This window comes from Stegostoma tigrinum, chromosome 6 (genome assembly GCF_030684315.1).
Source record: "Stegostoma tigrinum isolate sSteTig4 chromosome 6, sSteTig4.hap1, whole genome shotgun sequence".
NCBI lineage: Eukaryota > Metazoa > Chordata > Chondrichthyes > Orectolobiformes > Stegostomatidae > Stegostoma > Stegostoma tigrinum.
This window is the reverse complement of record NC_081359.1, coordinates 71,924,120-71,937,068: the sequence shown is the minus strand read 5'-3', so window position 1 is coordinate 71,937,068 and position 12,949 is coordinate 71,924,120. Positions and strand designations below refer to the sequence as shown.

Sequence of the window (12,949 nt, the reverse complement as noted above, 5' to 3'; positions counted from 1 at the left end):
TCACAGTTGATATCTTTCCCTCACTATTGCATTAACTTCCTCTTCAACCAGCAGCACAACTCCAGCACATTTTCATTTTCGTCTGCCCTTTCTAGGTATTCAGTTACCATTCCTGACCCACTGTAGACATATCTCCATAATCCTAACTATCATGTGTTTTCATCTACTTAACAAATTAATTGCATAAGTAAATGAAAACACGTTCTACCACGTTGTGACCGCTATGTTGTACTGGATTCTTAAATACAAAGATTTTGTTTTTGTTCCTCCAAAGCAACTTATAGTTCTGAAGAGAAGTCACACTGGACTCTAAATATTAACTCTATTTCTCTCTCCACAGATGCTGCAAAATCAGCTGAGCTTCTCCAGCAGCTTGCGTTTGTTTCAGATTTCCAGCATCCACAGTATTTTGCCTCTTTTAAATAAAGTGATAACTGAGCAAATAATTTTAAGCTAGGAAATAGAAACAAACAAAACCCATTGTATTACAGGTGTCTTAACAGAGAAAAGAAGGAACCTCGCAATTAAGGCCTTCGGGTCCAAAAAAAAAATTTTGAATAGATAACCTAATTTTCATTGTGTTTTTTTAAGGCTATTAAATGAACACAGCTTCAGGTTGAGGGGAATTAGTACTAACTACAAACAAACTCACTAGCGTTTCTGACAAAGGCTCACTAGACTAAAATATTAACCGTTTCTCTCTCCACAAATGTTGCCAGACTTGCTGACTTTCTCCTTCACTTTGCGTTTTTGGCTCAGGTCTCCAGCACTCACGGTTCTTTTGTTTATTTTGTTGCTTAAGCTAAAATTTTAAATAAACTTTTGGAACCTTTACAAATTAATTATTTGCCTTAAACAAACCAGTTTCTTCTTTAAAAAAGAAACTGAAGAAGTGGGATAGTTCACCATTTTTAATTTTGAACAGATACAATTGTAAACACAGTCTTTCACTATTTTGTTATGTGGATCAAATAAATTTCAAAAAAAGTGATCTGCTTCTCCCAGATCAGGTTGCAGTAAGCCCAAGACTGCTAGGCAGCACACTGTAGGCATTCTGTTCCCTCATGATTATTTTGGGTTACTTTCAAGCCAGTGTTGACTGCATTGTTTCTCCAAAGAGCTCCCTTCTGGTCAGTGGGTAAGATCACTGTCTAAGAGTCTTTCTGCAAAAGTATAATGGGAATCTGTTAAGACCAGAGGCCCTCCCATTGCCTTAATGGGAGTATAAATGATTACCTGGGTCAAATTCAACATGTGGGGCACGACTGCAACACAAACTAACTAAAGCTAATAATGTTTGCAGGCATGTCACAACATTTTTTTGTAGCATTATAGTAAAGATATTTAGAAATTCCCTCCCTCTATCACAAAACATGGTCAAAAAAAGGTCTGCACCTACAGAGAAGCAATACTTTAATAGTGACATACCATTTTCAATTCTAAATAATTCTGACGTTCCTTTCTCGCAGCTGACAATTCTGGGCACATGATGCTTCTTTCACAATCACCATTCAGCTTCATTAGTTTGGAGAAACTATTTAACAAACAAATAAATACATGAATCAAAACACCAATTCTACAGCTAATCAACACCTATGGTGTTTAGTGAATGATCTCTTACAAGTCTTGGAATAAAGTCAATTTATTTCTGAAGAATAACCTCTTCGGCAGTAAGTTACAAAGTAGGCTTCAAATCACATACAAGAACTTCCAAAAAGTAGACTCAAATTTTGTAAGAGGTGTATTGTTATGTAATTAAAATATGGAATTTCACACACAACATAGATCTGAAGAAGGATCTCTGAACTCAAGATGTTAATTGTTCTCTCTCCACAGATGCTGCCAGGCCTACTGAGTTCCTGTAACATCGTTTTTAAGTTCAGATTTCCAGCATCTGCAGTTCATTTTACAGTACAGATCAATTTTGTTAAATGCAGTAACGCGACACTCTAGTATGCCTCATTCCACATACAGGCAAACTGTATAAAAAAGTAATTGTTTGTTAGCCAGACTTTTAAAAATACTCATTCCAACTTCAGTACACTATTGCAAGAGGATCTTTACCCTTGAATTGGTGTTCTTCGCCAACGCAAGGAGATAAAAATTATCACAGAATCAGGACCAGGTTCTTAAGTTTGCTCTCCTTTGATATACTCAGTATCAAGACTTCTTTGACTTGAGTACACCAATAACTGAGCATCTGCAGTCCTCAGGCACAGAGAATTCCAAATATTCACAACTGCAAACGGTCAGTATCTTTTTGAGGTTGCGGTCTCATTTGTAGATTCCTTCAAGAAAGAAGGATTTAATCCTGCCAAGCCTCTTAAGGAATTTGTACATTTCAATGAAACTACTGCTCATGAAACGTAGGGTATCCAGAAACAAACTAGAAATACTTTAAGAAGTCTGACAATATACCCCCATTTGGGAAAAAAAAACTTACAACATACAAATAAACATGAGCCATAAGTTAATCTTGTCTCTTTTTCCTTAAGGAGCAAATGCATTAGGTAGTGAAAATAACCAACTTCAGATAAAAATCTATATTCAGTGTCTTAAGCTTACGTGCTATTCAAAATGTCAGAAGTCACACGACACCAGGTTGTAGTCCAACAGGTTTATTCGGAATCACAAGCTTTCAGAGTGTAGCACCTTTTTCAGGTCAAGTGAAAGAGATGCACAGAACACAAACTTAATGGGCAGATAGATCAAAAGATCATACAAGTGGCTACACTCAAAGCTTGAGATTTCAAAAACTTGTTAGACTATACACACAGGGTCACCGGACCCAAAACATTAACTGTTTTCTCCCTCACACAGATGCTGCCAGACCTGCTGAAATTTTTAAGTAACTTAGTTTTTGTTCCTGATTTACAGTATCTGCAGTTCTTTTGGTTTTTATTGTTAGACTATAATCTGGTATCATGTGACTCCTGACTGTCTACTGCAGTCCAACAGCAGAACCTCTACATGGTTTCAAAAAGCTGCATTCCCATTAAATTAATTGCTAGCGTTGGCAGTAATTACAGCAATCACAGAAAATTTCTACATTGAAAACTCTAATGAGTTGCAAAAAAAGTTCAATAAAAACCCACTCTTAAGAAGAAACAAATACGCCTTGGTACATATCCATCATGGATCACATTTCTTGCAACAGTCACTATCACAGAATCCCTGCAGTATGGAAACAGGCCATTCTGCCCAACAAGTCCACACGGACTTACTGCCCTACTCTACCCCTGTAACCCTGCTTGTCCCATAGCTAATCCACATCACCTGCACATTTTTAGACTACAGGAGGAACCTGAGCACCTGAGGAAACCCATGCAAACACAGGGGGAAATGTGCAAGCCCCAAACAGACAGCCAGTTGTCCAAGGCTGGAATCGAACCCAGGTCCCTGGTGCTGTGAGGCAGCAGTGCTAACCACTGAGCCAGTGTACTACCTGTTCCATCTAGTTCCATTATTACTTTCAACAGCCTTCAAATTGGCTAATAAGGCATTAGTTTCTGCTTCACAGCACAATTCATGAAGATTTTTATTATACTGGGCGATATTGTTTGCTTGCCAACATTTTGTTCTGCAAGCTGCAGTGTTTCCCTTCTTGGTAGGCCAGTTTTCCCATGTATTTTCCAGACACCATATTCATCTGATGGATACCTTTGCAAGCTTCTGCTTCTTCCGACTCAAAAGCTTGAGGAAAAAAATTCTCAATTTGAAACTGCACACTAAGAATTGTAGTGAAGGGATAAAGATTGCTGAAAATATGAGTATACAGTACAAGGATTCCTTAAAAGGCAATTGAGCTGCAATTTAAAAACCCAAAAGGATCAAAAGACATTATTTTAAAAAAAAACTCAAATCAAGCATCATTATATTTTTCTTTTGAAATGTTATGCCCATCCTACTGCATTCTCTCCATCCTTACCTCTCAATTTGCAAGTCTGCCCCTCACTTTTCACCTCATTTTCTCTGCAGAAATACGACTATGGTGTTATTGCCCATTTCAGTTACCACTGGAGCACTCTCCTGGCTTCCTAACCACACTGCAGATCACCACCAACCTAGACCCCCACCGTTCCATTCACCTCATCCTACATTCTTACACGTGGTCATTTCACTATTTCCTCCTGTCTATTAACATTCTGAAGGTACCTGTACAGAGGACATCAGTCACAAAGAGGCAATCTGGTAACTTCAGATTTTTCCTTTTGTTTTGAAATGTTCTATTTAGAGATCATCACAAATTTTCCCCTCGCAAAATCATGAATCTTCATAACTCTATCCAGGATAGAGGAATAAAAATCTTCTTTACAAAGACGTTTTAGGGGTACAAGCCCTGAAAGTAATGCTCAATTTCTCTCAAGAATTATGAACAATATTTACATCAGACTTCAAAACTCACATGCTGAATTTCTTCTTCCCCTACAAATTGCAAGTCATTGAAAACTAAAATTAGTTTCTGAAGGCATCTGTGGAGTTGACTAGTAGATCAAATTTTACCTTGTAGGTATTCCTTTTTGGCTCCAGTAAATCTGCAAATTAAAAGTGTGAAATTCTTTTAATTGCAAAGAATAAATTATTACAGAAACATTGAAAATTAGATTATTTCATTAAAGTGGCATGTCTTCTACCATCTTATTACAAGGAGTGTACACCATTGCTGTTGTCAATGTGCGCCTGGAACTAGAGTTGGTGCCCACTCTGCCCAGGAACCAGAAGTTGGTGCATGTGTGATGTCAATAATGGTTGACCACGAGGAAAACACAATTGCATTAGACATTCCAGTGACTACATCAGGACTCTGCTCATTATTCTGGTCAGTGCCAGGCTTGACGACCCCCCACCCCCCGCCCTTGAACTGCAAACAAACAGCACTGGAACAGGGCAGCGAGTGAAGACGGTGGAGGGGGAGAGAGCGAGAGCGAAAAAATTGGGACTGTCTCGTTCCTACGATTTCACTGTAATTGATTTAGAAGTTTAAAAACGGTTCATTTTATTCCATGGCTTGTTAAAGGCAGTAACTGGTGCGTTTCAAATGTTTCACAAAGAATGCAGCACACTTTCTGCACCTGCTTCACCACGAAGTGCAGTTATAGTCGTAGCAAAGAGACTCAATTCAATACCTGAGAATTTTTATAAATTAAGGTACACTTAAAAGGTACTGATTGTTACATAATTATAACTTAACAGAAACAATTTGGTACCCTAGACAGTAAATCCAGACATCCTCCAAATGACAGTCAGCCACATCAAGTCCCCACTTAATGGCTGCAACTGCTTCCCTGAAAAGCATAACTTTAGGCCAATTAATTAAAAAGTGATAGAAGGACTGTACTTAGGCTCTGTAGAACTTGTCAGAAGAAAATGTAGGTAATATTTTAAAGACATGTTTAAGTTGAAATGTTTTACATTGCTACTAGTCCAGAACTGGTAGGTGAAATAACTTAGAGAGAGAATAAATTTAAAAATGTAAAAGAAATGTCAACTTTGTTCTTACCTCCCACACACTTAGTTCTGCACGCTCACCAAAGATCCCACTTCCTGAACAAATGCTCCAACCAGTGAAGGGGGCTGCTCTGAAGGGACGGCACAGAGGCTAGCACTGTTGTTTCAGTGCCAGGGTCTGGCGTTCAATTCCACCCTTGGCAGACTGTCTATGCGGAGTTTAGACATTCTCCCCTGGTCTGTGTGGGTTTCATCTGGGTGCTGTGGCTTCCTCCCACAGTCCAAACATGTGTAGGTTAGGAAGAATGGTTATGCTAAATTGTCCATAGTATCGAGGGACGTGCAGGATTACAAAAGATACAGTAGGGTAGTGGGTCTGGGTGGAATGGTCTTGAAAGGGTCAGTGTGAACTTAATGTGCTGAATGGCCTGATTTCACGCTATAGGGATTCCATGATTCCATGGAGTATCAAGAGACAGAAAAAAAAGCTTCAGCTTGTAGATGGCAAGGTACAAAAATCAGCAGCAAGCAGTTGTAAATTGATAACTAGAGGGTCAGCATGGACAGAGGCAGAGGCTGCTCAACAATGGACTTGCTATTAGTAGTTTGAATTTTTTGAAAATTATACCTTCACTGATGCACTTACCTTGTCAAAATTTGAAGTGTCTAATTCTGACTCCAGATGTTTGCATTCCTGATAGAATTTTCTTTCTACAATTTAGAATGATTGATAAACAATATTGCTAAATAATAATGTAGATAATACAACAAAATAGTTTTCATGTTGTTATTTCCCAAAAAAAAACTACTTTTAACACAACAGAAGAACAATCATTTTCTTCCACTACCAGCTATTCAAATAGCCATTTGATTTGTGACTTGGGATTCCCTAAATTAACCTGCTGCCCATCTGTTGCAATAGCTTTCAATGTTTAAAGTGAAAATTGATAACCTGGCAGAAGTTCCTTTCGCATAGAAAAATATGAATTAGATGCAATGAATGTCAAGCTTTGAGTTGCTGTGCCATTCAATATTATCACACTGCTGTGTTTGCAGTCTGAATTCCACACACTCATCTACATTCACCTTGAAAATACCGACGGACCCTGCCATCTAAGGCAGTGCTCCAAAATTACACAATCATGAAAGATAAAAAAAACTCCTAAAATCTGTCCTAAGAGGATGACCCATAATTTTAAGAACGTGTCCCTGAATTTTGAACTCATCCACAAGGAGAAACATGCCCGAGATAATAGGAACTACAGATGCTGGAGAATCGGAGGTAACTAGGTGTAGAGCTGGATGAACACAGCAGGCCGAGCAGCAGAGGAGCAGGAAAGCCAACATTTCAGGCCCATGCCCTTCATCAGTAGGGTCAGCCTTCCTGATCTTATGCTGCTACATGGCCTGCTGTGTTCATCCAGCTCTACACCTTGTTATGGTCATTCCAAATACAATACTCTTGAACCAAGTCACCCAACATTTGCCTAAACTCCAACTCAGAACATTCCGAAGATGAGTCACTAGACTGGAAACTGTTTTTGTCCCCCCACAGAAACTGTCAGGCCTACTCAGTTTTTCCAGCAATTTCTGTTTTAGATCATTTGTAATACATGCACACTAAACTGAGAGATTCATGGACTAGGGCTCCTAACTCCTCTTCCATCTTGCAATCCTACAGTTGTCTGCTCAAATAATTTTTCTATTATTCTAGCCAAAAGTGAAAATTTTGCATTTTTCACTACATCATTCACAAGCTATCAATCTGTATCCTTGTTTGTCATCCACACAGCATCCTTTCCAATCTGTTTGTTTTTGGTATATTTACCTGTCAGGTGTTTATAACATCTTTCTCACAACAGACGTCAAGATAATTGGCCTATATAGTTTCCAGTTTGCCGCCTCCCTTCCTTCCTGAATTGAGGTGCTATACTTATTTTCCTGATTGACAGAACCTTTCCAGAACTGAACAAGTTTTGAAGAATTAAAACACATCCAGCCCCTCAGTTACCAACTTATGACTGTAAGTTGAAGTAAACGGTACTGACCTTGCAGCCCAAGATAGTGCTTTAAGCTGTGAAACAGACTTCAATAAGCCCAGTCACTAGTGTGCCAGCAGCAGAGACTGAAGGGTCTAGGCCCGAAACGTCAGCTTTCCTGCCCCTAAGATGCTGCTTGGCCTGCTGTGTTCATCCAGCTCTACACCTTGCTATCTTGGACTGTCCAGCATCTGCTGTTCCTATTATCTCTGCTACGTTTAAAGTCTGTTCTGCACACAAGTGTAATTACAGAGGTGGACAAAATTGGTGTCTTGCTAGCATCGCACACACACCTTAACAAAAGAAAACATCAGCATTTGATCAAGCCTAACCCAGATTTCAATGAGACACACACAGACACGGTCTTCAGGAGGTATGGTGTACGCCAGATAGGTAAAGCATCTAGTTGAAGAGGTGAGTGACAGTGAAGCTGAAGTTTCTTGTATGGTGGCAAATAGGATTGTTCAAAATAATGGTTCATCAACCTCCAATACCTGGGTCCTCTCCTTTCCACTGTAGCCGTTCCAACCATCACAGATTCAGTATCCAGAGGGGCAACAAGACGGAGGTAGAATCTGTCATGTAGGTTTCCTGTCACTGGAGGGGGTCAGCCCAGTCTTTCTCAAGTACTGGTTGTATACCTCAATGCTCCACTATCAATTCATAATCTCAGCAATGTCAGTTTAACTGATAACAGAGTGGGAAATACCTTCAGGCAACATTGTGGCTGGCCATCTTTAAAATAATATGGAACTTACAAACTTCTACAAACAAACTGCTCATCAAGTCAAATTAGTTACTTCAGAAAGTACAAGAATATGGACATTTTGTGTTATTGAATGGGATAAAGGAAATCAAAGAGAGGTTAGGCATACATGATCTGCTAACCCCATGGTGAGCTTGAGTGTGAGAGTGGGGGCATTTAATCAGGTAGAAAATGGCTGGAGAGAGTATGGCGAGTAGCAACTTGGTCTCAGCAAAGCACGATCATCAAAAGCTGTGGAGGCTAAGCCACTGATAAATTTTTAAGATATTAAAGGCATCAAGGATTATGACAAGAAAGCAAGATTAGTGCTAGGATAGAGGATCAGCCATGATTGTACTGAATGATGAGGCATAAAAGGCTGAAAGATTTACTCCTAGCTTCTGTGCTTTTTTCCATAATTAGTGGACCCTACTAACTAATTTTGCTTCAACTCACAAAGCACCTTTCTTTGGACTTTCATTTCAGCAAACAGTGAATACCCCATTTCACCAGCTCACATGATATTTACCTCTATTTTGTATAATGGAATCAGTGGGTCACTTCCGAACTACCATTTGTTTTTAGTATTCTAGCAAAATCAAAGTTTGACATTTTGATGGTCTTAATTTCTTAGCTGTTAAATTTACTTCTTTAAACAAAGTTGTATACAAAAACAAACCATGAACTACAAATTTGTAAAAAATGATAATTATGTATAATAAAAAACCTGTGGCAGGAAGCTTATTGTCTTTATTTTCTTGCTTTGAGTCATTGGAAACTTCAGAATCTTCAGTAATCATCTGGGCATTGTTCCTGCATAACAAAAGGTTTTAAAATATAACAATTTCTAGTACAGTCTTAAAAATAGGTAGTATTGACAACTAAAAAGATTATTCAATAATGTAATGATAATACTGAGTCAGTCTCAAAATGTTTGTATCTTTAAATTCCCATGAAAACCGTAAATTTGTATGAAGGTCAAAACTGAGTCAAAAGAATAAATCAGGCTACAGACAAAAGGGCTGAATTATGAGAAACTGGCCGTGTGTACATTTTAGCGAGTTTCATGAAGCACTAAAAGGCACAGCAAACAAATGTTGCTAGAGATAAACTGACTTTCTTCAAAATTCAGTGAGCTTTGACAGCAGACAACTTAGTTATTACTCCAGACATACTAAAGAACTGCACACGAACTCAGCAACTCCAAGACATCCAGTGAATCAGGGACTAAACTCACAGCTGTCAGCAAGCAAACAGTGTGGTCTGAAATTGATAGCTGATCACTAGTCTATAGACCAGAAGCATCTTGTTACTACCATAAGTTACATCTGTTGTCTTTGATTTTTTTTTATGGGCAGCAGCAAACGGATACCAGCAGGCTGGAGGACATCAGCGACAGGGTGAAACAGCACCAATGCAAGGGCAAGATTATTACTCATAGCAAAGAATTTTATAGTACATTCTAAAATGAGGGGTCACTTGCATGGGGCAAGGAGAACAAAATCTACAACAGAAAAACCCAAAAAAGGGAGATAGAGAGTGGAGCCAGAAGCCATTGAAATCTGTACTTACAAAAGACAAGCCTTGACTTAGCTAATTTAACGAAATAATTCAATGAATGCAAGTTTATCAGTTACGAATGTACAATATCACATACAGTGTAGTAGTTAAATCTATACCTTCCCCCTCTGCATAAAAACATGCCGAAGAACCTAACTCCAGTTTTAACACTGACTTTTATGGAAACTTTCCTCCTCTCCACCCACCCCCCTCCTCTCCAGTTACAAGTTGGGGGTGGCATTCCTGAAAATTATTACTTAAAGTGAGGACTATCTGGATTCCCAAATTTCTTCACAAACATTTTTCAAGTTTGCTATTTTAGATTCAATGTTATTCATTGTAGTATATATTTATTTTTCTCTAAATTATCAATTTTTAAAAAGGAAACAAATTCAGCGATTATTACTCTTAAAATGCTGTGATGACTATACTTCTATGAGCACCATACACCCTGATATCCTCTCCGCTTGCTGACAGACTGAACTAAGTGCACCTATGTAAAAAGAGCACATGCCATAGCAATCACTTGATCATTTTGGGCACCATTCTTCTACATCAACAGCAAGCACTATGGTTTTGAATCTGCCCACAAAAACATGTACCATTACTGCAGCATAGTATCTTCATAAAAATCTTACTTTGTATTATGAAACATCTTTTTAGTGTATAATGCACCAGTGATGTATTTATCAAGTGGAAGAGCCTCCACTCCAGTATCTGCATCCACGGGTGTTGAAACCTTGAAAAAGAAAAAAAAACAAAAAAAAAAAATCAGACAGATCTAAATACTTAAGCACTTTTAAAATAACTGACCACTAGACATAGGACAGAATTAAACTGTTCAGTCCATAGAGTCTGTGTCAATCGATCATGGCTGATGTGTTTCTCAACTCCACTCTCCTACTGCCTCCTTGCGACCAATCAAGAACCTCTCAGCTAAAACGACTTGGCCTCCCCAGTCTTCTGTGGCAAGGAGTTCCACAAATTCGACACACTGACTGAAGAAATTCCTGTTCATCACAATGCTGAACTGTCTCCCCTTCACTGAGGCTGTGTTCTTAATTACCTACTAATAATTGCTCCTATCCAAATATCTTCACACTTGACATTAGAGGGGACTGCACTACCTAAAAGAAAAGCACAGACCAGCACAGAGAATATGAGAAGGCACTGTTCTACTCTGCACTGTTAATAGCAAAATTACTTGAATCACCACAATAAAAAAGGGTGAAAACAATTATCTCCTACACGAGGTATTATGTACAGATTTGGCCTCTCCACAGAAGGACATATTTGCCACAGAGGGACTCTTATGAAGGCTCACCAGACTGACCCCTTGGATCAGTGGATAATCTTATTTAGGAGAGATTGAGTAAACAAGATAAATATAGCATGGATTCTCTTGCTGTTTATAAAAAAGCAAAAGTCCGTCAACATTACCCTTAAGTCTGACAAGGTTTCAATTTTAGTCATTCTATTTTCATTATTTTTACATGGGATGCAGACATTGTTATGTAGTCAAGTCTTGATTGCCTATCTCTAGCTTCCCTGCAATTGTACCTTAACTATCCATCTGAAATGGCCTTGTAAGAGTCAACCACACTGCTATGGACCTGGAGTCATCTTCACTTGGTCTTGTGTATAAGATAGATTTCCTACCCTGAAGGGCAGGAGTGAACTATATGGATTATTACAATAACTGAAGGTGATTACATAGATCCAATTAAGTTTTAATTCCAGATTTCATTGAATTCAAGTTTCACTACCTGCCTTGGTGTGATGCGAATACTTCTACTGAACATTATCCTGGGGTTCTAAATACCAGTTCAGTGGCATTATAACCACACAGCTACTTCTCCTAAATGTTGCTAACACAAATTAATGAGTTAAGTATTTTGGCAGGGAAAGAGAATACAAGGTAGTAAGTTATTTGCCAGGTAACCTTACCATGACACTGCTATTTGGATCTATTAAAGACCACAGCTCGCATAGAGCAGAAAAAGGGCCCATGTTAATACTACAGAATATAGGAAACCGATGGCACAGATATGGTGAAAGCCTTAACAGTAGGAACCTTAATGCTCATTTCAAATAATAAATCAATCAGTCAGAACCAGATAAATAAGCACAAAAACTTGCCTGACACAACAGACAGATGACATCAGAGTTTACATGTTGGATTTTTAAACATGTCCCACAAAAGACATGCTCGCACTGCAGCAAGTGCGGAAGATGTTCTGAACTGGTATTAGGCAATTCTGTAAATGGAAGCACACAAAATATGAAGTGAATATGGTGTCACTTTCAAAATACATGTTTAAGCCAAAAAAGTCTAATTGGAAGCCAGTCGACACATCAAAGTAACAATTCTTTGTTCACAAATTCAGAAACCCAGCAAAAATAGCCCTCCCATTCATAGTCTTAATTTAAACAAAAATGTATGAGAATGGATGAAAGTTAGCCATCACAGCAGCTGATCCATCCAATAGTTAGAAAGCAAGTGTGAACTCCCCACACAGCCACTTCCAGGACTCCGGTTCGGATGATGTTCCAACCAGGCAATCTGCTATGAGAATTCAGGCTCACTGCAGCAACATGGCCCCACAGCAACTCTCCAGTAGAAGGTGGAGTGGAACCTTGAAGAAACAACATTGCTGAATTGCAGGCAGATCACTACCTTGAACTCGATTCTGCTGATGTCCCACTATCACAACTTACAACTTTATGGTCTTGCATATCCCCCAGTCTACCATTACCAACAAGCCAGGGAATCAAGTCAACCTCGTTAAAAAAAAAAGTAGGAGGACATGCACTAGGCATTCCTAATGAGGTTTCAACCTGATGAAGCTACAAAGCAGGGCTACTTACATGTCAAACAGCTTCAGCAGCAAGTGACAGATAGAATTAAGTGATTCCATACCCAATAGACCAGATTTAAACTCCGCAGTCCTGCCACGTCTAACCGTGAATGGTGGTGGACAATTAACCAACTCACTGGAGCCACAAATATTCACATCCTCATTAACAGGGAAGCCCAGAACACTAGTGTAGAAGATATAGCTGAAGCAAATCATGCCAATCTACAGCTAAGAGTGCCAAGTGGACAATTAATGTCTGCCTCCTGAGGTCCCCAACACCAGAAATGACAGACTTCAGG

The 12,949-nt window shown here is 38.9% G+C and overlaps 1 protein-coding gene across 1 annotated transcript in view; it reads right to left on the bottom strand.

Moving 5' to 3' along the window:
- The window catches only part of rnf17 (ring finger protein 17), a 151,911-nt gene extending 140,109 nt beyond the window's left edge, over positions 1-11,802 (bottom strand). Inside the window, exons 1-6 of the mRNA XM_059646967.1 lie at positions 11,740-11,802; positions 10,431-10,531; positions 8,960-9,045; positions 6,095-6,159; positions 4,504-4,535; positions 1,429-1,534 (exon numbers count right to left, since the gene is read on the bottom strand). Of these exons, the coding sequence (XP_059502950.1) occupies positions 1,429-1,534; positions 4,504-4,535; positions 6,095-6,159; positions 8,960-9,045; positions 10,431-10,531; positions 11,740-11,802 (453 nt within the window). The remainder of the gene's footprint in view (positions 1-1,428; positions 1,535-4,503; positions 4,536-6,094; positions 6,160-8,959; positions 9,046-10,430; positions 10,532-11,739) is intronic.
- Between the last annotated feature and the right edge of the window lie 1,147 nt (positions 11,803-12,949).